This window comes from Phoca vitulina, unplaced genomic scaffold (assembly GCF_004348235.1).
Source record: "Phoca vitulina isolate PV1807 unplaced genomic scaffold, GSC_HSeal_1.0 scaffold5, whole genome shotgun sequence".
Taxonomy (NCBI): domain Eukaryota; kingdom Metazoa; phylum Chordata; class Mammalia; order Carnivora; family Phocidae; genus Phoca; species Phoca vitulina.
Window position 1 is genome coordinate 77,994,305 of NW_022589708.1, and position 26,888 is coordinate 78,021,192.

The 26,888-nt window shown below is 38.0% G+C and overlaps 1 protein-coding gene across 1 annotated transcript in view; it reads left to right on the forward strand.

Annotated features, from left to right (window-relative positions):
• MICU2 (mitochondrial calcium uptake 2) overlaps positions 1–26,888 on the forward strand; it is a 165,770-nt gene that overhangs the window by 125,845 nt on the left and 13,037 nt on the right. The window contains exon 8 of the mRNA XM_032403355.1: positions 21,474–21,571. Coding sequence (XP_032259246.1) covers positions 21,474–21,571 — 98 coding nt within the window. The remainder of the gene's footprint in view (positions 1–21,473; positions 21,572–26,888) is intronic.

A 26,888-nucleotide genomic window follows, 5' to 3' on the forward strand; every position in this document is an offset into this window, starting at 1 on the left:
AAGAAGAAGTCAAACTCTCTCTTTTCACAGACGACATGATACTTTATGTGGAAAACGCAAGACTCCACTCCCAAATTACTAGAACTCATCCAGCAATTCAGTAATGTGGCAGGATACAAAATCAATGCACAGAAATCGGTTGCTTTCTTATACACTAACAACGCAATTGTAGAAAGAGAAATTAGATTAACGATTCCATTTACAATAGCACCAAAAACCATAAGATACCTTGGAATAAACCTAACCAAAGAGGTAAAGGATCTATACTCTAGGAACTACAAAACACTCATGAAAGAAATTGAAGAAGACACAAAAAGATGGAAAAATATTCCATGCTCATGGATTGGAAGAATAAACATTGTTAAAATGTCTATGCTACCCAGAGCAATCTATACCTTCAATGCCATCCCGGTCAAAATTCCAATGATGTTTTTCAAAGTGCTGAAACAAACCATCCTAAAATTTGTATGGAATCAGAAAAGACCCCGAATTGCCAAGGAAATGTTGAAAAAGAAAAACAAAGCTGGGGGCATCACGTTGCCCGATTTCAAGCTATATTACAAAGCTGTGATCACCAAGACAGCATGGTACTGGCACAAAAACAGACATATAGACCAATGGAACAGAATAGAGAACCCAGATATGGACCCTCAACTCTATGGTCAAATAATCTTTGACTAAGCAGGAAAAAACATGCAATGGAAAAAAGACAGTCTCTTCAATAAATGGTGCTGGGAAAATAGGACAGCCACATGCAGAAGAATGAAACTCGACCATTCTCTAACACCAGTCACAAAGATAAACTCAAAGTGGATGAAAGACCTCAATGTGAGACAGGAATCCATCCAAATCCTAGAGGAGAACATAAGCAGTAACCTCTTTGACATCGGCCACAGCAACTTCTTTCAAGATACATCTCCAAAAGCTAGTGAAACAAAAGCAAAAATGAACTTTTGGGACTTCATCAAGATAAAAAGCTTCTGCACAGCAAAGGAAACAGTCAACAAAACAAAGAGGCAACCCACAGAATGGGAGAAGATATTTGCAAATGACACTACAGATAAAGGGCTGGTATCCAAGATCTATAAAGAACTTCTCAAACTCAACACCCAAAAACAAATAATCAAGTCAAAAAGTGGGCAGAAGATATGAAAAGACACTTCTCTGAAGAAGACATACAAATGGCTAACAGACACATGAAAAAACGTTCATCATCATTAGCCCTCAGGGAAATTCAAATCAAAACCACATTGAGATACCACCTTACACCAGTTAGAATGGCAAAAATGGACAGAGCAAGAAACAACAAATGTTGGAGAGGTTGTGGAGAAAGGGGAACCCTCTTACACTGTTCATGGGAATGCAAGTTAGCACAGCCACTTTGGAAAACAGTGTGGAGGTTCCTCAAAAATTTAAAAATAGAGGGGCGCCTGGGTGGCTCAGTCGGTTAAGCGTCTGCCTTGGGCTCAGGTCATGATCCCAGGGTCCTGGGGTCGAGCCCCACATCGGGCTCCCTGCTCGGCGGGGAGCCTGCTTTTCCTTCTCTCTCTGCCTGCCACTCTGCCTACTTGTGTTCTCTCTCTCTGTCAAATAAATAAATAAAATCTTTAAAAAAAAAAAAAAATAGAGCTACCCTATGACCCAGCAATTGCACTCCTGCGTATTTACCCCAAAGACACAGATACAGTGAAAAGAAGGGCCATATGCACCCCAATGTCCATAGCAGCAATGTCTGCAATAGCCAAACTGTGGAAAGAGCCGAGATGCCCTTCAACAGATGAATGGATAAAGAAGATGTGGTCCATATATACAATGGAATATTATTCAGCCATCAGAAAGGATGAATACCCAACTTTTACATCAACATGGATGGGACTGGAGGAGATTATGCTAAGGGAAATAAGTCAAACAGAAAATCAGTTATCATATGGTTTCACTTATTTGTGGAACATAAGGAATAGCATGGAGGACATTAGGAGAAGGAAGGGAAAAATGAGGGGGTGGGAATCAGAGGGTGAGATGAACCATGAGAGACTATGGACTCTGAGAAACAAACAGGGTTTTAGAGGGAAAGGGGAAGGGGGGATGGGTTAGCCTGGTGATGGGTATTAAGGAGGGCACGTACTACATGGAGCACTGGGTGTTAATACGAAAACAATGGATCGTGGATCACCACGTCAAAAACTAATGATGTATTGTATGGTGACTAACATAACATAATAAAATTTTAAAAAATAAAAAATAAATAAATATTAGGGCACAAACAAACAAACAAAAAGTAACTGAATACATCCATGTGTTCTTTTTTCCATTTTTCTGCAAGGAATGGCATAGTGCATTGTTTCACACTCTCCCATTTTTCCTCAATACATCTGATTAGCTCCTTCTTTTTAACAGCACCTTAGTGCTTTGTTGTATGGATGTACTAGTTTATGTAACCATTCTCCTCTTTAAAAACATTTAACGTATATCCAGTCTTTTGATAATGCAAATAATGCTACAGTTAATAATCCTGTAATTATATCATTTTATACATATGTGAATATATCTGAGGGATCACTTCCCAGAAATTTGATTGCTGGGTCAAAAGGTGTGATATTTCTAAGGTTGTTGATAAACTTTGCCAAGTTTTGGCAAGTATCTCCTATAGAAAATGAACCAATTTTCATTCTCACCGCTAATGTATATCAGTACATTTTCTGTTGATAATCTTTCAGTTGGTTCTTATTCCACAGTATGCTTTCCATGAGATTTTCTTAAATTTCCAAATTATTTCATCTTTTAGAGCATGTCTGCTTCAAATTTTGCACATTATTAAAATCACAATTCTTTCTTACATTTCATCCCTTTAAGCAATCCTGTCCTGGACTTCTTTTTCCCATATCCGAGTCCTTGAATGGTATTCCCTTTTCCTAGATGTATGTATCCTGTGTGTTCCCATCGTACCCTGTATGTCCACCATCATAACACCTCTCACACGTTAGTATAATTAATTGTGTCCTCCTCTGAACTGTAAGCATCATTCCTCTCTCTACAGTTGTTTGAAGTTAGGGAGCAGTCAACAAGACCACCTACTTTTGATAGCAATTGCAAGTTCAAGGGACCCCCAAGACCACCCTTGGGTTCCATTTTTCACTGGAAGGACTCACAAAGTTCACTGAAAGTTGTTAGGTTCATGGGTACAGTTTCTTACAATGAGCAGATACAGATTAAAATCAGCCAAAGGAAAAGACACATGAGGCAGAGGTCCAGAAAGTTCCAGAAGCAGAGGGTCCAGTTGTCCTCTCCCCTTTGGGTCATGGATAGCACTAACTCTCCCAACAAGGTGTATAACAGTACACCTGGAGTAGTGCCAGTCAGGGCCCTAATGTCCTGAGATTTTCTTGGGGTCAGCTATATAAATTTGGTTGGCTACCCATGTTGCTGACCCCCATCTCTAGCCATTCCAGAGGTCATTCTGATACTCCATGACCCAAGCCACCACCCTAAACCTCATTGTTATTCTGGTATGGCCCAAGGTCCCCAAGTAAACAAGACACTTATCGTAGAGATCACCTCCCAGCAGCCCAGGACAAAAGCAGACCTCTATCTGGGTACGGTAAATTCTTTACTACGTAAGTTGTATCTACATAGCCTGGGAAAGCAGCAGAACATGCTCTAAATGCTCAGTAAATATTTTTAAATGAATCAATAAATATTTAATCGTATGAATATGACATTTTTATTATTGATCATTAAGATTGTTTCCAAATATTTACTATTAGAATCATGCCCCAGTAAAGAGTTAAGCATGTAAATTTAGGAGAACATTCTAAAGGTGAGATTGTTGGGTCAAAAGGCATGGATACTTTTAAGACTTCTGATTTATAGGGTCAAACTGCCTTCTGGAAAAGTTACAACAATTTACAGTCCTACCACCATTGAGTAAGCATGCCCCCCTGTGAACAGTCTCTCCAGGATTGGTATCTGTTTTTGTTTTGGTTTTTAAGCAGTGCCAATTAGATAGGGGAAAAGGTATCTCAATTATTTTTCAAGATACTTCTTATTTTATAAATTTTCTTTTTTTTTATTATGTTATGTTCTGTTAGTCACCATACAGTACATCATTAGTTTTTGATGTGGTGATCCACGATCCATTGTTTGCGTATAACGCCCAGTGCTCCATGCAGAATGTGCCCTCTTTAATACCCGTCACCAGGCTAACCCATCCCCCCATCCTCCTCCCCTCTAAAACCCTCAGTTTGTTTCTCGGAGTACATAGTCTCTCATGGTTCGTCTCCCCCTCCGATTTCCCCAAAATTTTCTGTTCTTTGGGAATTTCTTTAGGTTTGTCTTCATATGTACTTTTAGGAGTACTTTTAAGAGATATTTAAGAATATTAACCTAGTATTTGTCAAAATTATTGAAATATTTATCAGATTTGTTTTTGTTTATGATGTTTTGGTTATAGATGTTTTTATTTTTTACGTGGTCATATTTATTTGTCTTTTAATTTTATTTGTCTAATAACTTTCATTTTTTAAAATGTCTTCCCCACATCAAAATCAGTTATAAATACTAACCTATATTATCCTCTGGTTTAGTTATGCTTTTGGTTTTTTACATTTAATTTTTTCATTCATCTGAAATTTGTTTCTAAAGGGCATTCCTGTGACATTACTTTTTTACTATTATAAATGGACTCTTTTTCCTCAAGGGAAAAATTATTGCACAGGAAATCTATTTGATTTTTATTTGTAGCCTGGCTTCCTAGGAGTCATTCCTGTGTCTGCACAGTTTTAGTGTCCAGCCAGAGATTGTACTAAGACAATGGAGATAATAAGGTGTGTCCTCTCTTCCGCCTGCCAGTGGGTCTGTGTAAGGCTGGGAGTACATTCACACTTAGGCTCTTTTTAAGCCTGCCAGTGCATACACCTGTCTCAGCTCTTTGAGCCAAGGATGTGTGGGCAGCTGGAGCTGGTGTGGTCTCTGCTGTATGTGCAGCACAACCTGGAGTACAAGGAGAACTCAGCAAGTCCTTATGGTTGTCTCAGCTCCTCAGTCTTTCAAGTACTGGCCATCTGCCAGTCCATTGTTTGCTCCAAAGAGGCCTGCAGTCTCAGTTAAAGGAGCCACCAAGATCACCAAGTAAACTCCCTCCATCAGCAACAGGGAAACTGGTTTTGGACAGCCTGACACCCTCTGGTAAAACTCCCACAGGGTAAAGCTGGAAAGGCAAGAAGGCCATAGAGTGTGTGCTGCCCAAAGTTTAGTAGTTAATTTGAAAAACGCTTCTCTCTTTGTTGTATGCCTTTGGTTGGATTCCACAGCACTGAATAGTTGTGTTTTGACCATTTTGTCCAGCTGTTTGCTTTTAGGGGAGTAGCTTTTTTGTCATCTCACTCTATCCTGTGGGAAGTCAGAAGGCAGTTATCATATTTTAATTGGCCAATAGGTTTACATTGACTTTTAATAAACATGGTTAGTAAGTTCCAAAAGCAAACATTTTAGGTAAACCAATATAGTTAATATAGTATAAAATTTTACCCTTTAAAATAAATACCATACTATATACCAAAAGCATGAACTAGAATGTATTTTGATGAGGCTTATATTAATGACACTGAACATTTAATAATTAACTAGTTTTTAAGATACATGAAAAATAAAGGTTAATATTTTAAAGATCTAGGGAATAAAATGTACAGCATAAGGAATATAGTCAGTGGTATTGTAATAGCGTTGTATGATGACAGATGGGAGCTACATTTGTGAGCATAGCATAACATATAGAGATGTTGAATCACTGTTGTACACCTGAAATTAATGTAACATTGTGTGTCAGCTATGCACAAATAGAAAAATTTTAATTAAAAACAAAAAAAATACTTAAAAGAATTTACATGAAGAAAACTATAAACAATAAAATTTAATTGAGGAACATAAGAGAAGATTGAAATAAAGACAGGCTTTATACTTAGGTAGGAATAGTGAGCATTGTAAAGTGGCCAATCCCCAGTAAATTTATCTATGAATTCAATATAGTCTACATCAGAACTCAACACCTGAGCACCTGATTTCAGTTTTGTCTGGTTGGGTTTTGGGATTTGGGGACAGGGGTTTCTTCTTTGGTGATAGTGTTGGAGAGGTAGGAGGTGTACAGAAACCTGGCAAAATGATTCTAAACTTCATCTGGGAGAATAAAACATGAGAGAATGGCCAAGAACATTCTAGCAAATGCAAGTAATGAGACGGATAATGAAATGGTGTAGTGAGCAATAGAATAGTCAAAATATAAACCCAAATACATATGAGCAATGGCATATAATATAGATATCATTTTAAATCAGTGGGGAAAAAAACTAATGACCAAATTACTTTTCAGTAATCCAGCAAACTAGGAGTCATCCTTGACATCTCCTTACCCCTCATATCCAGTTAGTCACTAGTACTGTCTGTTCTACTTCTTAAATGTTTCTCAGATCCTTCCTTTTTTGTTCTGTTTCCACGACTGTCATTTTATCAGACTACTGTCGTTTCTCACTTGAGTACTGCAATAGCCTCCTGGCTGATCTGTCTGCATCCTACCCCTGTCTTTTCTAATTCATTTTCACATTATAGCCAGGGTGACCTAAAAGCACAAATATGATGTAACTACCCTCAGGCCAACTATTCTTCCAAACTCTAGCTGTACCATTTTCTCTGCAGTATAGCACAGTAGTTAAGAAATAATCCAGTCAAGAAATGGGCAGAAGACATGAACAGACACTTCTCCAAAGACATACAGATGGCCAACAGACACATGAAAAAATGTTCAACATCGCTAGCCGTCAGGGAAATACAAATCAAAACCACAATAAGATACCACCTTACTCCAGTTAGAATGGCAAAGATTAACAAGACAGAAAACAACAAATGTTGGCGAGGATGTGGAGAAAGGGGAACCCTCTTACACTGTTGGTGGAATGCAAGCTGGTACAGCCACTCTGGAAAACAGTATGGAGGTTCCTCAAGACGTTAAAAATAAAGCTATTCTACGACCCAGCAATTGCACTGCTAGGTATTTACCCCAAAGATACAGATGTGGTGAAAAGAAGGGGCACATGCACCCCAATGTTCATAGAAGCAATGGCCACAATAGCCAAACTGTGGAAGGAGCTGAGGTGTCTTTCAACAGATGAATGGATAAAGAAGATGTGGTTCATATATACAATGGAATATTACTCAGCCATCAGAAAGGATGAATACCCACCATTTGCAGCGACATGGGTAGAACTGGAGGGATTATGCTAAGTGAAATAAGTCAAGCAGAGAAGGACATTATCATATGATTTCACTCATATGTGGAACATAAGGAATAACGCAGAGGACCACAGGGGAAGGGAGGGAAAACTGAGCGGGAAGAAATCAGAGAGGAAGACAAACCATGAGAGACTCTGGACTCCAGGAAACAGACTGAGGGTTACAGAAGGGAAGGGGGTGGGGGAATGGGGTAACCCGGTGATGGGTATTAAGGAGGACACGTGTGATGAGCACTGGGTGTTATATGCAGTTAATGAATCATCAAAAAAAAAACTCAGACCAACTGCCTACATTCATATGCTGCTCCATCTCTTAATAGCTGTGTGGCTCTGGGCAAATTAGTGTACTTCTCTTTGCATAAAATTGAGTTTCTTCAATATAAAATGAGAATAATAGGGGCACCTGGCTGGCTCAGTCAGTAGAGTGTGCGACTCTTGATCTCTTGAGTTCAAGCCCCACATTGGGGGTAGAGATTACTTAAAAATAAAATCTTGAAAAAAAAAAGAAAGAATAATAGTAATCTACCTCAGTAGGTTGTTTTGAGGATTAAATTAATTTATTTAAATCTCTTAGAACCGTGCTTAACACATAAGCAATATATATTTATTTGCTATTATATTTATTATTATTGCTGTCTACACCCCAGCCATAGAGCACCACGCTCTCTAGCACCTTCAGGCCTTTATACATGTTTCCTGTGTGGAATGTTTACTCCCACTTCTTATTTTCTTAACTTCAGTTCAAACTTTAGATCTCAGTTTAAATGGTATTTTTCTCAGGAAAGCCTTGTCTGAGCTGCTAAGTGAGTCAGACACCCTTTATATGCTCCCAAAGCTCCCTGAAATTCTTCCCAATACTTTCATGCTTGGATTATTATTTTTAATAACTTGTTGAATGCCCAATTACCCAACAGGAACAGAAAATCATGAAGCCCAAAGCCTAACATGGTGTCTGACACATAATGGGCATTTACTACATCTTTGTGACTAATGGTGTGACTGACTAAACAGTGCTGGGTGTATATATATAATTCTTATAGCAAAATAAATTCCAGAGGAATCAAAGATAATGTCAAAAATCAAACTATGGAAATATTTAAGAAAATGTGGGGCTCTTCTGCAAGATGGCATAGGAAGATCTTGAAACTCACCCCATCCTACAGATAACATCAAATCTACAGCTGCATGTGGATCATATCCCTCCGAAAAAGATCTGAAAACTAGATGAACTGTTTCTCCACAGCAAAAGACAAAAAATTCACATTGAGATAGGTAGGAGAGGCAGAGATAAGGATTTACCAGAAACCCCACCCCAGCACTGTGACACGACAGTGAGGTTTCTCACCGGTCCAGTATTTCTCCTGGAAGAGTGAGGGGATGATGTCTCACTGAAGGCATCCCTATCCCTGGGATCTGAACCAGAGAGATGAGCCCCCAAAACATCTAGCTTAGAAAATGCAAAGGGGCTGATATCTAAGGGACCCAAAGTGCTGTAGGAAACTGAGATGCCCCTTTTAAAGAGCTTACATGCAGTCTCACTCTCCCCAAGACCCAGCAGAAAAATAGTAGTTTGAAAAGTGCCAAGACTCTATTGTAAAAGAAATTCATTTGGCAATCTAAAAGCATCTGCTGGAAGGGCAAAGGACCATTGAAACTCACCCTGGAGATAGAGGTGCTGGCAGAAGCCAATTTTGCACTCTCCACTTACCCTGCTAGCACAAGTGGGTGAGCTCACAGGCAGCACCCTTCTGCTGCATTGCTAAGACAGGTGGGGACAAGCAGTCACCACAACATCCCACTGCCTGAGGAAACTGGAGAGCACAGAAGGTTGCAGCACTCCCCCACCCTGTAGCTGGGGCAGGCAAGCACAACATTCATGGCAACCTCTCATTCCCTAAATAAAGTTGGTAAGTGTAGGCAGTTGCAGCGCTCCCTCACTCTCTGGCTGGGGCTATCATTCTCCTGCTCCCAGCCTAAAACTAGCATGCATGCACAGACAAGGTACTCTCGCACTACGTTCCTGAAGACCACAGGCATACAGTCAAGACATTTTCCCCTGCTTTTATGAAGCTAGCAAACATGCCCTGCCCCATATACTCTGCCTAGATAAAGCCAGCAGATACATGCAGTCCACACAGGGGACACCACTCAATCGCCTGGCCCTGGTGGCCATAGTGGTTGGCATTCCTGAGCTCCACAAGAATGTAACACTCAGACAGTTCTTGGCAAGCCACCACCATCAGGACACTGCACAGCAGCAGACTGAAACACAACCCCAGTCTTCTGGAAAAAAGGTCTATTTACTTAGCTTGGAGCTTCAGCTTAAAGGATAGGCTTCTGGTTTCCCATGCATGTAAAGATTAAAGAGATGCTCCCAGGGAACCTAATTAGAGACACACCATCCTTGCACACCCCCTTGGCCTTCTACATCTTAACTAGACCTCTCAGAAGGGAGCTTACACACTTATCTGGAACCTCAATTTTTGCAAATATTCCCCAGGGGACACCTCTAAATCTCCTGGTCTGGAGGCAGCAGGGACTATGACTGTAGCCCCCACAGGATTGTATATACTTTTATATTTTAAAAGCTGCTGCCTAAGAGTCTGCTTCCAATCAACCCAAAACTGGGTTGGAATAGGTGGTTTAGACAATCACAAAGGTTCAAGAGACAACAAAGAGCTAAAAAGTAGGGTTGAAAGAGAAGTTTCATCACCTACACAAGGCACTAGTTTAAGAGTGAGAGAGATAGCTGCTTCAAGTAGTACATAGAAACACACCGAGAGTCAAGCAAAATGAAGAAACAGAAAAATATGTTCCAAATAGAAGAACATGACAGAACCTCAGAAAAAGACCTTAATAATGTGGAGAAAAGTAATTTGTCAGAAAAAGAATTTAAGGTAAGGGTCATAAGGATGCTCATGGAACTCGGGAGGAGAGGGGTGAACACAGTGAGAACTTCAACAAAGAGATAGAAAGTATAAGAAAGGACCAAGAAGGGGGTGCCTGGGTGGCTCAGTCAGTTAAGCATCCGACCCTTGATTTCAGCTCCGGTCATGATCTCAGGGTTGTGAGATTGAGCCTTGCATCGGGCTCCTCACTGGACATGGAGCCTGCTAAAGATTCTCTCTCTCTCCCTCTCCCTCTGCCCCTCCCCACCTCTCTCTCTCCCTCTCTTTAAAAAAAAAAAAAAGGATCAGGAGGGGTTCAATGGCAGACTAGATGAAGCAGAACAGATCAGTGATCTAGTAGACTGCAGTGGAACTCACCAAAGCAAAGCAATGAAAAGAAAAAAAAATTTTTTTAATAAAGGTAACTTAAGGGACCTCTGGGACAACATCAAATAGAATAACACTTGCATTATAAGGGTCCCAGAAGGAGAAGAGAAAGGGCAGGAAATGTATTTGAAGAAATAATGGCTGAATACTTCCCTAACTAGGGGAAGGAAATAGACATCCAGGTCCAGGAAGCTCAAAAGATTCCAATTAAGATGAATCCAAAGAGATCCATACCAAGACACATTATAATTAAAATGTCAAAAGTTAAAGAGAGAATCTCAAAAGCAGAAAGAGGAAAACCAAATTATTTCATACAAGGGAAATCCCATAAGGCTATTAGGAGATTTCATGGCAGAAACTTTGCAGGCCAGAAGAGAGTGGCATGACATATTCAAAGTGATGAAAGGAAAACACCCTCCAACCAAGAATGCAGGCATACCTCAGATACTGTGGGAGATTGAATCAGTAATTGGAAACCTCCTAACAAAAGTCCAGGACAGGATGGCTTCAGTGGTGAATTCTACCAAACATTTGAAGAACGTTTAATGCCTATACTTCTCAAACTCCTCCAAGAAATTGAAGAGGAGGGAATGCTCCCAAACTGATTTCACAAGGCCAGCATTACCCTGATACCAAAAGCAAAGAAGAACACCAAAAAGAAAGAGAGAGGGAGGGAAGGAAAAGGAAATTACAGGCCAATATCCCTGAGGAACATACATGCAAAAATCAACAAAACATTAATAGTCCAAACTCGGCAATTCATTAAAATGATCTTACATCATGATCAAGTGGGATTTATTCTAGGGATGCAAGTATGGTCAGCATCCACAAATCAATCAAGATGATATACACCACATCAGCAAAATGAAGGCTAAAAATGATGTCATTTTAATAGATGCATAGAAAGCACTTGAGAAAATTCATCCATTTATGGTAAAAAAAAAAAAAACTCAGCAAAATGGGTATAAAGGGAACTACCTCAACATATTAAGGGCTATATATGACAGAGCCACAGCTAAGATCTTACTCAGTGGTGAAAAGCTAAAGCTTTTCCTCTAAGATTAAGAACAAGATAAGGATGCCTACTCTTGCCACTTTTATTCAACAAAGAATTGGAAGTGCTAGCCAGAACAATTATGCAAGAAAAAGAAATAAAAGGCATCCAAATTGGAAAGGAAGAAGTAAAACTTCCACTATTTGCTGACGACATAATACTGTATATAGAAAACCCTATAGACTCCACCAAAAAACTATCAGAACTAATAAGTGAATTCAGTAGAGTTGCAAGATACAAAATTAATATACAAAGCTCTGTTGCATTTCTGTACATTAACAAAATATCAGAAATCAAAATAATCCCATTTACAATTGCATTAAAAAGAATGAAATACCTAGAAATAAATTTAACCAAGGAGGTGAAAGATCTATTACCTGAAAACTATGTGACATTAATGAAAGAAATTGAAGATAACACAAATAAATGGAAAGATATTTTGTGTCACAGGTTAGAAAAATGGATATTGTTAAATGTCCATTCACCCAAAGCAATCTACAGATGCATTGCAATGCCTATCAAAATTCCAATGACATTTTTTACAGAATTAGAATAATACTGTAACTTCTGTGGAAGGAACCACAAAAGACCCTAAATAGCCAAAGGAATGTTAAGAAAGAAGAACAAAGCGAGAGGTATTACTGTGCCTGATTTCAAACAGTATTATGAAGCTATAATAATCAAAACAGTGTGGTATTGTCATAAAAACAAACACATAGATCAATAGAACTATAGATATAGATAACCCAGAAATAAACCCTCATGTATATGGTCAGTTAATTTTCAGCAAAGGAGGCAAGAATATACAATGGGGAAAGGACAGTCTATTTAATAAATAGTGTTGGGAAAACTGGACAGCTACTACACACAAAGGAATGAAACTGGACCACTATCTTACACCATCTACAAAAAATTAACTCAAAATGGATTCGAGACTTGAATGTAGGACCTAAAACCATAAATGCCCTAGAAGAAAACATAAGCAATAAGCTCCTTGAGATCAGTCTTAGTAATTTTTTTTATCTGACTCCAAAGGCAAGGGGAACAAAAGCAAAAATAAACAAATGGGACTACATCAAACTAAAAAGCTTCTGTACAGCAAAGGAAACCCTCAACCAAACAGAAGGGCAACTTTCCAAATGGGAGAAGATATCTGTAAATCATATATCTGATAAAGGGTTAATATCCAAAATATATATAAAGAATTTATACAATTCAATAGGAGAAGTGATCCAGTTAAAACATGGGCAGATGATTTGAATAGACATTTTTCTAAAGAAGACATACAGATAGCAAACAGGCACATGAAAAGATGCTCAACATCACTAATCAGGGAAATGCAAATCAAAACCATAATGAGATAGCACCTACACCTGTTAGAAGGGCTAGTATCGAAATGACAAGAAATAACAAAATGCTGGCAAGGATGTGGAGAAAAGGGAACACTTTGTATTGTTGGTGGCATTGTAAATTTGTACAGCCACTGTGGAAAACCATATGGAGATTCCTCAAAATTAAAAATAGAACTACAGGGCACGCCTGAGTGGCTCAGTCAGTTAGGCGTCTGCCTTTGGCTCAGGTCATGATCCCAGGGTGCTGGTGCTGAGCCCCACATCGGGCTCCCTGCTCAGGGGGTGTCTTCTTCCCCTTCTCCTTCTGCCTCTCCCCCAGCTTATGCTTTCTCTCTTGCTCACTCTGTCTCCCAAGTAAATAAAATCTTTAAAAAAAAAAAAAAAACAGAATTACAATATGATCCAACAATTCCACTACTGGGTATCTATCCAAAGAAAACATAAACACTAATTCAGAAAGGTGTATGTACCCCTTTTTTCATTGCAGCACTATTTACAAAGCCAGAGTATGAAAACAAGTGTTCATCAATAGATAAGTGGATAAACAGATGTGGTTTATATACCCAATACGACTCAGCCATAAGAAAATCTTGACATTTGCAACAACATTAGATGGACCTTGAGGGTATTATTCTAAGTAGTATAAGTCGGAGCAAGACAAATACCACAGGATTTCACTTATATGTGGAATCTAAAAAACAAACAAAAAACCAAGATTCATAGATACAGAGAACAGATTGGTGGTTACCAGACAGGAGGTGTGTTTGGAGGAAACAGAATGGGATCACAAAGTACATGCTTTTAGTTACAAAAGGAAACCCTCAACTAAACAGAAGGGCAACTTACTGAATTGGAGAAGGTACATCATTGGGCTGTAATGTACAGCATTAGGAATATAGTCAATAATATTGTATTACCTTTGTAGAGTAGAAGATGGTGACTACACTTACTGTGGTGATCATTTTGCAATATATACAAATGTCAGTTCACTATGTTCTATACCTGAAACTAATGTAGTATTGTATGTCAGTTATACCTGATTTGAAAAAAAAAATGTGGGTAAATGTTTTTATATTATTGAGGTAAGCAATGTAGTTCTGTTCCAAAAGCCATAAAAGAAAATTGTAGTAAACTTGACTACTGTTACTCTTTTTTTAAATGACTAACATCTCAATAGAAGAATAGTCAAAGTTCATGAAGGGGCAGTTAGCAGAAGAAATACAAATGACCAATAAATATGAATAATCAATGGGGCGCCTGGGTGGCTCAGTCGTTAAGTGTCTGCCTTCAGCTCAGGTCATGATCCCAGGGTCCTGAGATCGGGCCCCATATCGGGCTCCCTACTCAGTGGGGAGCCTGCCTCTCCCACTCCCTCTGCTTGTGTTCCTGCTCTCACTATCTCTCTCTCTGTCAAATAAATAAATAAAATCTCTTTAAAAAAATATGAATAATGAAGGAAATGCAAGTTGAAATAGTGATTTGTTTTGTTTTATTTCTTACCAGACTGGCAAAGATTAAAAAAAGTTTGATAATCTTTAGTGTTCTCCAAGGTGTGAGGGAATGGGCATTCTTCTCCACTGTTAGTTGGTAATGTAAATTGCCAAGATGTCTAACAAAGTTTAAGTGCAAATGTAATTTGGCAATGGGTTATCCTTTATAATGACCAGTGTTCAAAGATAAGTATATAACAGTATATCTCAAGCGTTGTTTATAGTAAAAAAAAATTTGGAAACAATCTAAATATCTAACAGCACATTCATTATATTATGCAGGCAACCTTGGCTAGCTCACATGCCATATGTAGGATTTCCCTACTGCTAATAGGCATGGGAAAATTCAGAGCTTTTTGCTCTTTTCTGTGACAAACACAAGAATGAGAGGAAAAGGAATACATGTTAATAAAGAAGAAATAAGGTAACCTTGCTTGCTACCCTGAAAAAATGTTTGTGTGTATACATACTTGCACAATGGCACATACAGTGCAATAGCTAGTATAAATTATGACAGACCTATATTGGTTATGACAAGTGCTCCCCTTTAAAAAGAAAGAAAAAAGCTGTTTTCAAAACATGTATATAATTTCCTTTGCATAAGTCTCTTCAATATATGGTGATGGGACAACTGGATATCCACATGTAAAAAAATGAAGTTGGACTTCTACCTTATATCATATACAAAAATTAACTGAAATCAATTAGACTTAAATGTAAAAGCTAAGACTGTAACACTCTTAGAAGCACTTCATGAAAGGGGAAATGCTTCATAACACTGGATTTGGCAGTGATTTCTTATAACACCAAAAGCATAAGCAATTGATGACAAATTAGATGTGTTGGACTTCATTACAGTTAAAAACTTTTGTGCATCAAAGGACCCTATCAAAAAGTGAAAAGACAGCCTACAGAGTGGTAGAAGATATTTGCAAATTATATACCTAATAAGGGTCTATCTAGTATCAGGATATCTAAAGAACTCCTACAACTCAACAACAAAAGGATAACCCATTGCCAACAAATTGGACAACCTGGAAGAAATGGTTAAAATTCTAGAAACATATAAATTACCAAAGCTGAAACAGGAAGAAATAGAAAATGAACAGACCAATAAACAGCAAAGAAATTGAATCAGTAATCAACAAACAAAAGTCTAGGACCAGATGGTTTCACAGGCGAATTCTACCAAACATTTAAAGAAGAGTTAATACCTATTCTTCTCAAACTATTCCAAAAAATAGAAAAGGAAGGAAAACTTCCAGATTTATACTATGAGTCCAGCATTACCTAGATGCCAAAACCAGATAGACACCACTAAAAAAGAACTACAGGCCAATATCCCTGATGAACATAAATGCAGAAATTCTCAGTAAAATACTAGCATACCAAATCCAGCAATACATTAAAAAAATCATTCCCCACAATCAAGTGAGATTTATTCCTGGGTTACAGGGGTGGTTCAATATTTGCAAATCAGTTGTGATATATCACATTAATAAACGAAAGGGTAATAACCATATGATCATTTCAGTAGATGCAGAAAAAGCATTTGACAAAGCACAACATCCATTCATGATAAAAACCCTCAACAAAGTAGGTTTAGAGGGAACATACCTCAACATAATAAATGCCATATATGAAAAAATAAACAGCTAATATCATCCTAGATGGGGAGAAACTGAGAGCTTTTCCTCTACAGATGGGAACAAGATAGGGATGTCTACTCTCACCACTGTTATTTAATGTAGTACTAGAACTCCTAGCCATAGCAATCAGACAAAAAGAAATAAAAGGCATCCAGATCAGCAAGGAAGAAGTTACTTCACTCTCTGCAGATGACATGATACACTATATAGAAAACCCAAAAACTCCATCAAAAAATTGCTAGAACTGGTAAACGAATTCAGTAAAGTCAGAGGAAACAAAATCAGTCTACAGAAATCTGTTGCATTTCTATATACCAATAATGAAGCAGCAGAATGAGAAACTAAGGAATCAATCCCATTTACACATGCACCAAAAACAATAAAATATCTAGGAATAAACCTAACCAAAAAGGTGAAAGACTTGTACTCTGAAAACTATAAAACACTGATGAAAGAAATTGAAGATGACACAAAGAAATGGAAAGACAGATGGCTCAGTCGTTAAGCATCTGCCTTTGGCTCAGGTCATGGTCCCAGGGTCCTGGGATCGAGTCCCACATCAGGCTCCCTGCTCGGCGGGAAGCCTGCTTCTCCCTCTCCCACTCCCTCTGCTTGTGTTCCCTTTCTAGCTGTGTCTGTCTCTATCAAATAAATAAATAAAATCTTTTTTAAAAAAAAGAAAAGAAATGGAAAGACATTACATGCTCATGGATTGGAAAAACAAATATTGTTAAAATGTCTATACTACCCAAAGCAATCTACACATTTAATGCAATCCCTATCGAAAAATCAACAGCATTTTTCACAGAAGTAGAACAAGCCATCCTAAAATTTGTATGGAACCATAAAAGACCCGGAATAGCCAAAACAACCTTGAAAAAGAAAAAAAACGGAGGCATCAGAATCCCAGACTTCAAGTTACGTTACAAAGCTGTAGTGATCAAAACAGTGTGGTACTGGCACACATGGTTAAGTGGAACAGAGTGGAAAACCCACGAATGAACCCACAACTATAGGGTCAATTAATCTTTGACAAAGCAGGAAAAACTATCCAGTGGGCAAAAGACACTCTCTTCAACAAATGGCTTTGGGAAAACTGGATGGCAACATGCAAAAGAATGGAACTGGACCACTTTCTTACACCATACATACACAAAAATAAATTCAAAATGGATTAAAGACCTAAATGTGAGACTTGAAACCATAAAAATCCTAGGAGAGGACACAGGCAGCAACTTCTTTCTAGCTATGTCTCCTGAGGCAAGGGAAGTAAAAGCAAAGATAATAAACTATTGAGACTACATCAGAATAAAAACCTTATGCGGCGCCTGGGTGGCTCAGTTGGTTAATAATGCAACTGCCTTCGGCTCAGGTCATGATCCTGGAGTCTCAGGATTGAGTCCCACATCGGGCTTCCTGCTCAGTGGGGAGTCTGCTTCTCCCTCTGCTCCTCCCCCCTCTCATGCTCTCTCTCTCTCATTCAGTCTCTCTCTCAAATAAATAAAATCTTTTAAAAAATAATAATAAAAATAAAAACCTTCTGGGGCACCTGGGTGGCTCAGTCATTAAGCATCTGCCTTCGGCTCAGGTCATGATCCCAGGGTCCTGGGATCAAGCCCCACATTGGGCTCCCTGCTCTGCGGGAAGCCTGCTTCTCCCTCTCCCACTCCCCCTGCTTGTGTTCCCTCTCTTGCTGTCTCTCAATGTCAAATAAATAAAATCTTTAAAAAATAATAAAAATAAAAACCTTCTGCACAGTGATGGAAACCTAAAAGGCAAGCTACAGAATGGGAGAAGATATTTGCAAATGACCTGTCCAATAAAGGGTTAGTAGCCAAAATACATAAAGAACTCCTACAACTCCAAAGAACTCCTACAACACCAAAGAAACAAATACTCCAATTTAAAAATGGGCAGAAGGGGCGCCTGGGTGGCTCAGATGGTTAAGCGTCTGCCTTCGGCTCAGGTCATGATCCCAGGGTCCTGAGATCGAGCCCCTCATCAGGTTCCCTGCTCAGTGGGGAAGCCTGCTTTTCCCTCTCCCTCTCCCACTCTCCCTGCTTGTGTTCCCTCTCTTGCTGTGTCTCTCTCTGTCAAATAAATAAAATCTTTTTAAAAAATTAATAAATAAATAAAATAAATAAATAAAAATTGGCAGAAGACATGAATTGACATTTCTCCAAAGATATACAGATGGCCAACAGACACATGAAAAGATACTCATCATCACTTATCATCAGAGAAATGCAAGTCAAAACTACAATGAGATATCACCTCACACCTTTCAGAATGGCTAAAATGAACAACACAAGAAGATTTGGAGAAAGGGGAACCGTCTTGCACTGTTGGTGGGAATGCAAACTGGTGTAGCCACTCTGGAAAACGGTATGGACGTTCCTTAAAAAATTAGAAAGAGAACTACCCGATGATCCAGCAATCACACTACTAGGTATTTACCAAAAAAATACAAAAATACTAACTCAGAGGAATACATGCACCTCTATGTTTATAGCAGTATTATCTACAATAAACAAATTATGGAAAGAGCCCAAGTGTCCATCGACTGATGAATGGATAAAGAAAATGTGGTGTGTATATATAGTGGAATATTACTCAGCCATAAAAGAATGAAATCTTGTTTAAAATGACATGGATGGAGCTAAAGAGTATTATGCTACTCAACATTAAGTCAGAGAAAGACAAATACTATATGATTTTGCTCACATGTGGAATGTAAGAAGCAAACAAAATGTAACAAATGAACATAGGGAAGAAAAAAGAGAGGGGGGCAAGCCATAAAACAGACTCTTAGCTATCAAGAACAAACTGGTAGTTAGCAGAATGGTGGTGCATGAGGGGGATGGGTGAAATAGGTGATGGGGATTAAGGAGGGCACTTGTTGTGATGACCACCGGCTAATGTATGGAAGTGTTGAGTCACTATATTGTACCCCTGAAGCTTATATTACACTATATGTTTAACTAACTGGAACTTAAAGATTTAAAGAAAAGAAGACAACCCAGTTAAAAACTGGGCAAAGGACTTAAATAGACATTTTCCCAAAGGATATAAATAAATAGCCAACAACCACATGAAAAGATGCTCAACATCATTAATCATAGGACAGTGCAAATTAAAATCAGAGTGAGATATCACAACAGACTCATCAAATGACTTAAAGTAATTGACAATACCAAATGACTGCAAGATGCAGAGAAACTGGATCACTCATCCACTACTAGTGGGAATGTAAAATGATACTGCCACTGTGATAAAACAGTAACTGCACTCCTGGGCATCCATCCTAGAGAAATGTTCATACTAAAACCTGTCCACAAATGTTTTTAGCAGCTTTATTTGTAATAGCCAAAAACTGGAAACAACCCAGATATCCTTCAACAGGTGAATGGTTAAACTGGTAATCTGTACAATGAAATAGTACTCTGCAATAAAAAGGAACAGACTGTTGATACAGCAAGAGCCTGAGTGAATATCCAGAGAATTGTGCTGAACCAAAAATGCCAATACCAAAAATTATATACTATATGGTTCTATTTATATAACATTTTGCAATAAAATTATACGAAAAGAAAGTCGATTAGCGGTTGCCAGAGGTCAAAGAGAGGGTGGCCGAGAGAGAAATCAATGTGGCTATAAGAGCAAATAAAGGACTGTCGTAGTGAAGGAAATGTTCTTCTCTGTGTTGACTCTGTCAGGTTATATTGTTTTGCAAGATGTCACCAGTCACCATTGGAGGAAACTGAGTAATGGGTACAAGAGATCTTTCTGTATTGTTTTGTACAGTTGTATGTGAATCTACAATTGTCTCAAAATAGAAAAAATTTTTAATATAAATGAAGGGCTTACGGGGACATACATTGTTCCTTGCATTATGTGTTCTAGCCTGGGTGTTTTGTGTCTTTTGCTGATTTGTTCTGTTTCTGGTGCCTTTGCTTAGTTGTCATGCTGTTTCTTTTGCTCATGCTCATGCTCTGTCCAGATTTTCTCATTGCTGTGGTAGAGCACAAAGGAAATTCTCCTTGATACTCTTCCCACCTTATCTGGAACTAATTTATCTTGTCCTTAAGAGCTGCAGGCACTGCATTTTGGTCCACTGCTCTGTAGACCGAAGGGGTGGAAGCAAGGGGGGAGGAGACTTCTCTGGGGTAAATGCAGCCCTTCCTCAAGAACCAATATTCTGTTCATCCTTCTGATCTCATTAAGTGTCCTAGACACAGCCCACTCCTCCCCTCCAAGGTACATCCCACTCTATGGGCTTAGGGTTAGTCCCTCAATTTAACATAGTGCCCTGAAAGATTCTGCACCCTGGAAGCCCTCCTGCCCTCTGCTTAAGTCTCAGCAAGCTCTATAGGAGCTTCTATTGGAGTTGTCCTTGACTTGCGCCCACTAATCTGCTATCACTAAACTGAAGTTTTTAATGAAGTTCTAATCTAATAGTCTCACTCCCACGGCTATTTCTGAGAAGTAGGGTTAGGGGTAGTATTAGCAGACATGGGGGACTATCCGACGCTTGAATCTAGTGTTTCTTTTTCCAACTGCTCCTTTTCAAAATATTTGGTTTAAACTTGTAACCCCTTTTATTGTTTAGTTGTGGCTGAAAATCTTTTAGCAGTTCTGTTTTGTCATTATTTTTGTTTATGTTATTAGAGATTTGAAGGAGAAATAATCTGTGAATCTGCTTTACGCAGTACTTTAATGGAATTCTCACTTATTTTATAATTATGAAAAGCAGGTGTTTTTCAAGGATTTCTAATATTCAGCAAAAACTCAAAGGCCTTCTGGCTTTAATTCTCTCAGTCCTCCTTCATTAAAAAAGGCCTCAAAAAAAAAGGCCTCGAGGGGCACCTGGGTGGCTCAGTCAGTTAAGCGTCTGCCTTCGGCCCAGGTCATGATCCCAGGGTCCTGGGATCGAGTCCCACATTGGGTTCCCTGCTCAGTGGGCGGAGGGTGGGGGGGAGGAGGTCTGCTTCTCCCTTTCCCTCTGCCTGCCGCTCCCCGTGCTTGTGCCCTCTCTCTGTCAAATAAATAAATAAACTCAAAAAATAATGCCTTGAGATCACATTTTGAAATAGTATTTATTTCACTATTCTAAGCTTTCTTTTTGGATTGATCTAAGATTTTGTTTACTGCTGAAGTCCATCTTGAGTATTTTAGCCCTTACTGGTTTTTCTCTTGCTTGAGCAGAGACAGTTATAGAATAGTATCATGCAAAGTAACAGATAGGATTCTTCCACATTTGTTGTTGTTGTTACAAGAATCTTTATGGATATTATCCTAAAGAATTCAGGCTACAGGGTCCATTTTTGTTCTTGGTTATAATTACTTGAAATTATTGTATCTTTTTTTTTATAGGAATCAACAGTGAAAGAACCTGAAATTACCACAACCCTTCAGATACATTTCTTTGGAAAAAGAGGAGAAAGAAAACTTCATTATCAGGAATTTCGAAGGTAAATGCAAATATTTATATTCATTTAAGAAAATTTATAGGTAAAAGTTTATAAAACAACTGAATATACTCATTTCCCGGAACTGCAGACAATAAAACTAAATGTGTGGATCTATATAGTATTTATCTCTGAGAACAAAACCCATTAAAAAAAAACTGAAGTTACTATGCTCAAAAATATCTAACCTATTATGAAAAGTAATATGTTTTATAGAATACAATTTTATTTTATTTATTTATTTATTTATTTTTTAGTCAGGGCTGTCACAGATGTATAGGGGTTTTTGGTAGCACAGATCATATAGCGTACTAGTTTGGAGTTTGGGAGTAGTTGATCAGGGAAGACTTTCTGAAGGAAATGGCACCTAAGCTGAATCCTTTTTTTTTTTTTTTTTAAAGATTTTTTAATTTATTTATTTGAGAGAGAGAATGAGAGAGAGAGAGAGCACATAAGAGGGGGGAGGGTCAGAGGGAGAAGCAGACTCCCTGCCGAGCAGGGAGCCTGATGCGGGACTCAATCCAGGGACTCCAGAATCATGACCTGAGCCGAAGGCAGTCGCTCAACCAACTGAGCCACCCAGGCTCCCACCTAAGCTGAATCTTGACGGATGAGCAGAAATTACCCAAGCAGAAATGGTGTGGACAGGAAAACATTTGAGGAAAAGAGAACAGCATGAGAAAAGACGTAGAGGCATGAAAATGTACGGTTCGTGAAGGGAATTACAAGCAGCTGAGTGTAGGGTAGTAGACATAAGGTGGTGTGATAAAAGGTGAGAACAGAGGCTGGAGAAGTGTGTACCTGCCTTCAGAAACTTTTGTACTCCGAAAGATCAAGCTTGAATTAACAGTGGGAGGCCCTGAAGAATGATGCGTGAGGGACACCTGGTCAGCTGTGCGTGTCATTTTGGCAGCAGAATAAAGGATAGATTTTATGAGAGAGAAGACCATTCAGATATTCCAAATAAGAAATGATGAGAGCCTTGAACTGGTGTAGTGGCAATAAGGATTTTGAAATAGAGTTTTCAAGACCTATTTAGGAGATTAAATTGTAGGGCTTAATGATTGAGGAATGAGGTGGAATGCATGAAGACCCAAGTTTCGGGGCACCTGGGTGGCTCGGTTGGGCGTCTGCCTTTGGCTCAGGTCATGGTCCCAGGGTCCTGAGATCGAGCCCCACATTGGGCTCCCTTTTCAGCAGGAAGCCTGCTTCTCCCTCTCCTCCCAGCTCATCTCACTCGTGCTCTCTGTCACTATCTTTTTCTCTCTCAAATAAATTTTTTAAAAAATCTTAAAAAAAAAAAGACCCAAGTTTCTGAATTATGTCAAATCACAATGTACCCCATAGCTAAACTCCAGTAAGTCATTTTAACCTCCCTAGAACAGTTTTTCTCCACAGAATTTTTTAAAATGTCTCTTCTTACATACTTGAAAAATATTAGTATCTTAACATTTCTTAAAATTTCAAAATAAATATCATGATTTAAAACCAAACAAAGCCATTATCATCAGCTGCACTTGTTCACACTAATACACCACTCCCCCCTCATTTTAAGATTCCCTAACGTAGTTAATTTTTTTTTTTTAAGCAATTCTCCAATTTTATTGGATACTTTGAAGGAAACTTTCTTTTTTTTTTTTTAATTTTATTTTATTATGTACCTGGTTAATTTTTAAAGTTGTGCTAACTTTAATTTTCTTTAAAGGGATAATTTTATTTAAAATTCTTTACTTTAAAAAAATTTTTTACTAGCATTTCTGTAAATAATTAACTCAGTGAAATTTGTCATGCCATCTTGCAGTTAAAAAAAGATCCAATTAACAACAAATGCTTTAAATGCAGTTTTTTGGGGCGCCTGGGTGGCTCAGTTGTTTCAGGTGTCTGCCTTCAGCTCAGGTCATGATCCCAGAGTCCTGGGATCGAATCCCACATCGGACTCCTTGCTCAGAAGGGAGCCTGCTTCTCCCTCTGCCTGCCCCTCCCCCTGCCTGTATTCTCTCTCTCTCTCTCTTGCTCTCACTTGCTCTCTGGCAAATAAATAAATACAATCTTTAAATGAATGGATGGATGGATGGATGAATGCAGTTTTTCAAGAACTTGTCTCTTGGACAGAGCAAAGTTCTCCTAAAGTTAAAATTATTATTGTACTAGCTAGAACTGATAATTATAAAATGTCTTTAAAATTTTGCATGAGTCATAAAGTAACAGAAGATAGCCTCTGTGTATATATAATGTTTCTAAAAACTTTTCACCAACATACTGACTGAATTAATAATTAAATTCCATGAAAATTTTTGTGGCCTGTGTTATTTGGAGTTTTGAGTCTGGTTTTTATGGGAGTGTAATGTATCCTCTTCCTTATAAAAGAGATGTTTGTCCTTGGTCTCAGCCACCTTCTTACAGTTTCTCTGATAAGGGATAATTTGGGAGATAGAGCTTATTAGTTTCAAGGAAAGGCAAGGAAGGTGACACAAAATTACAGCTTTTGTGGTAGCTACTTACAATATTTGCCTATAGATATTAGCTTCTCATTTAGAGAAACAGTATTGATTTTGAAAAACACATATTTGTGATTTATACAGACCTGGATTCAAATGCAGAACTTCACCATTTATTAAGTGGGCTTTGATGAACAAGCAGTTTAATCTGAGTCTCCAGTCCAGGCCATTTCTTCATCTCTGAAATGACAATGCTGGTATCTACTTAATAAGTTTATATAAATATGTTAATTTATTATGTGATTATATATAATTACAATGAATGTATTGATTCATGCATAATTTTTAATATGTTGATTTATATATAATTTCTTATTCTAAACAGGAGTCCAGCTGTAAATTGGCACTTGCAATAGAATATAAGTAGGTGGCTTATGAGAAGATGAGAAAGATGAAGAAAAGAAAAACAATGGTAGTGTCATAAAATGGAGTCAGTAATTAGGCTAGTACACAAAGTGCAAATCATGAGATTCTATGCACTTGCTGAGAATAAGCCACAAATTTGACTCTGGGCTTTCTGACAGACAGTATGAAGAGGGATACATGATCAGTTACACAGTTCACTGCATCCCTAAGCACTGATTCTACGTAAGGGGGGAGGGGGCATTTATTCCTCATAGGGCCAGAAAGAAAGTTTCCCATGGGTCCTATAAAAAAGGACACTGTGTAATATAAAGACTTACATTCTTAACAGTTATAGTAAGACCAGCAACAAATTTCAAATTTCACAGGCTGTTTTTTTATAGTATCTATCAGCAGAGAACAACTAAAATCATAATTTTAAGCATGGAGGCATACTTCACTTCAGCTTCTAAAATTCAGCTTCTTTTTCTTTAAAACCACTTTACACTTTAATAGGCAAGTACAAGTACTAATAATTAAATACCAAAAATTTAGAAATTGGTAGCAATATAAAAGGGAAAAAGCACTGGACTTGGGATACAAATAGGTGTAAATCCTAGTTATGCTATTTAGCATTTATTTAGCTGTATGGTCTTGGGCAAATCATGTACCTTTTTTTGTTCTTTGTACAAATTAATTTTCTCTAAGATTTTATTTATTTGACAGGAAGAAAGAGCACAAGCAAGGGGAGCAGGAGAGGGAGAAGCAGGCTCCCTGCTGCAGGGAGCCCAGGGCGGTTCGATCTCAGGACCCTGGGATCATGACCTGAGCCCAAGGCAGCCGCTTAACCAATTGAGCCACCAAGGTGCCCTGTAAAAATTTATAAAATGATACTTGTCCTGCCCATTTTAGAGAGTTGTAAGTAAAGATAGAAGTAAATTTAAAAATTAGAAATCATAACAATTTTATAATCTAATAAAGGAAAAGAGCAGATCTCTAATTCATCCAAATTTCTCCCTTCTTAATCTTTATTCTGTTCTTTCTACTCTTATTTATGTTAATATCCTGTCCCCCACATGAAAAGTCTGAGGTTGATCTGAGAATTAAATGAGGTAACATATTAAAGTACACACAATGTAACACATAGTAGGCACTCAGAATATGTGCCAAACTCTTATCAACTTAAATTATTTTTAGAGTTTCTAGCAGCTTTGTTTCCCAGCTCCTAGATCTCTCTCCTTAGGGAATTCTTTTTCTCTGGCTTTTTTCTCTGTTTGCATTTCCCCAGCTCTCTTGGTCAAGATACTTCTTCAGCTTAGAATTTCCTCAGTCTCTTGCCAAAGGCTCCTTAATCCAACTTCTAAAGAAAAAAAATCAAAACTAAAATAAAATTATAGCATATTCATCTTTTTTCCCCCAAGGACTGACTGCTTTAAAATTCAGAGAGAAAGATTTTTTAAGTGAGAAGAGAAAACTAGACACCACTTGTATTTTTCATCACAGATGGCAAAGTTGTTTCCACTTTTATTATCAATTTTTGTATTTGAAAATTCAGTAGGAATTGTGAAGTTGTAATCAGTTTTATGAGGGATCCCTAGCCTTATAAAGTTTTCTGGAAATATGCTAGTAATGTAATTAAACTTACCAATAAATACAAAGTTACAAAGCAATTATTAATATATATGTATATTAATATACATCATATGATGTGTCAAATAAGAAAAGGGAAAGACAAGGCTGTAAAAAAAAAAAAAAAGGCATTTATTTGGGATCTTGGGAATCGCAGCTCAGAAGACAGAAATTAAGGCAGCAACCCAGATTGTGCTTCAAAGAGACAAAGGAGCTTGGGATTTTTAAAGGCAAAGGAGGAATTTTCGGCACATAAGTTGTTTTTTTTATGATTGGTGCTGGCAGGGTTACAGTAACACTGTTCCACACATGATTGGTTGCTAAGATTACTGCTAGGCAGAAAGTCCTTTTAAGTCCATTCTTACATGCAGCAGATGTTCATCCTGGATGTTTGCAGTTTGGCAACGATCCAAGTTTAGCATTTTTCTGAGGACTGAGACAGGAAATATGCATAGGCCCTGCTTCTTCAGCATCCTCCCAACTCCATTTTAAGTGACTCTTTTAGCAATGCTTATTCCATTCTATTGTTCTTTTATCAATAGGAAAAGGTATTGATGTCATATTTAATCAATCAATATTCCAGATTTTGTTTCATGCATTATTTAAATTCTTAAATTATAAATTTAAATTCTTCACACAAAGGAACTTAGAAGTTTCTGGAACAAAAACATCCCTTCGCAACTGTAGACTTTACACTAAGGAAAAAGCAGTTATTTAAAAATCTGTTTTATAGTCCAATAAAACATAATTTTGTTTAAATCTCTGGGTCAAATTTTACTTTACAAAATACTGATGTTTTTATCTAACTCTTTGGCCCAGAATTCTGATTACGGACTGACAATATACAGAAT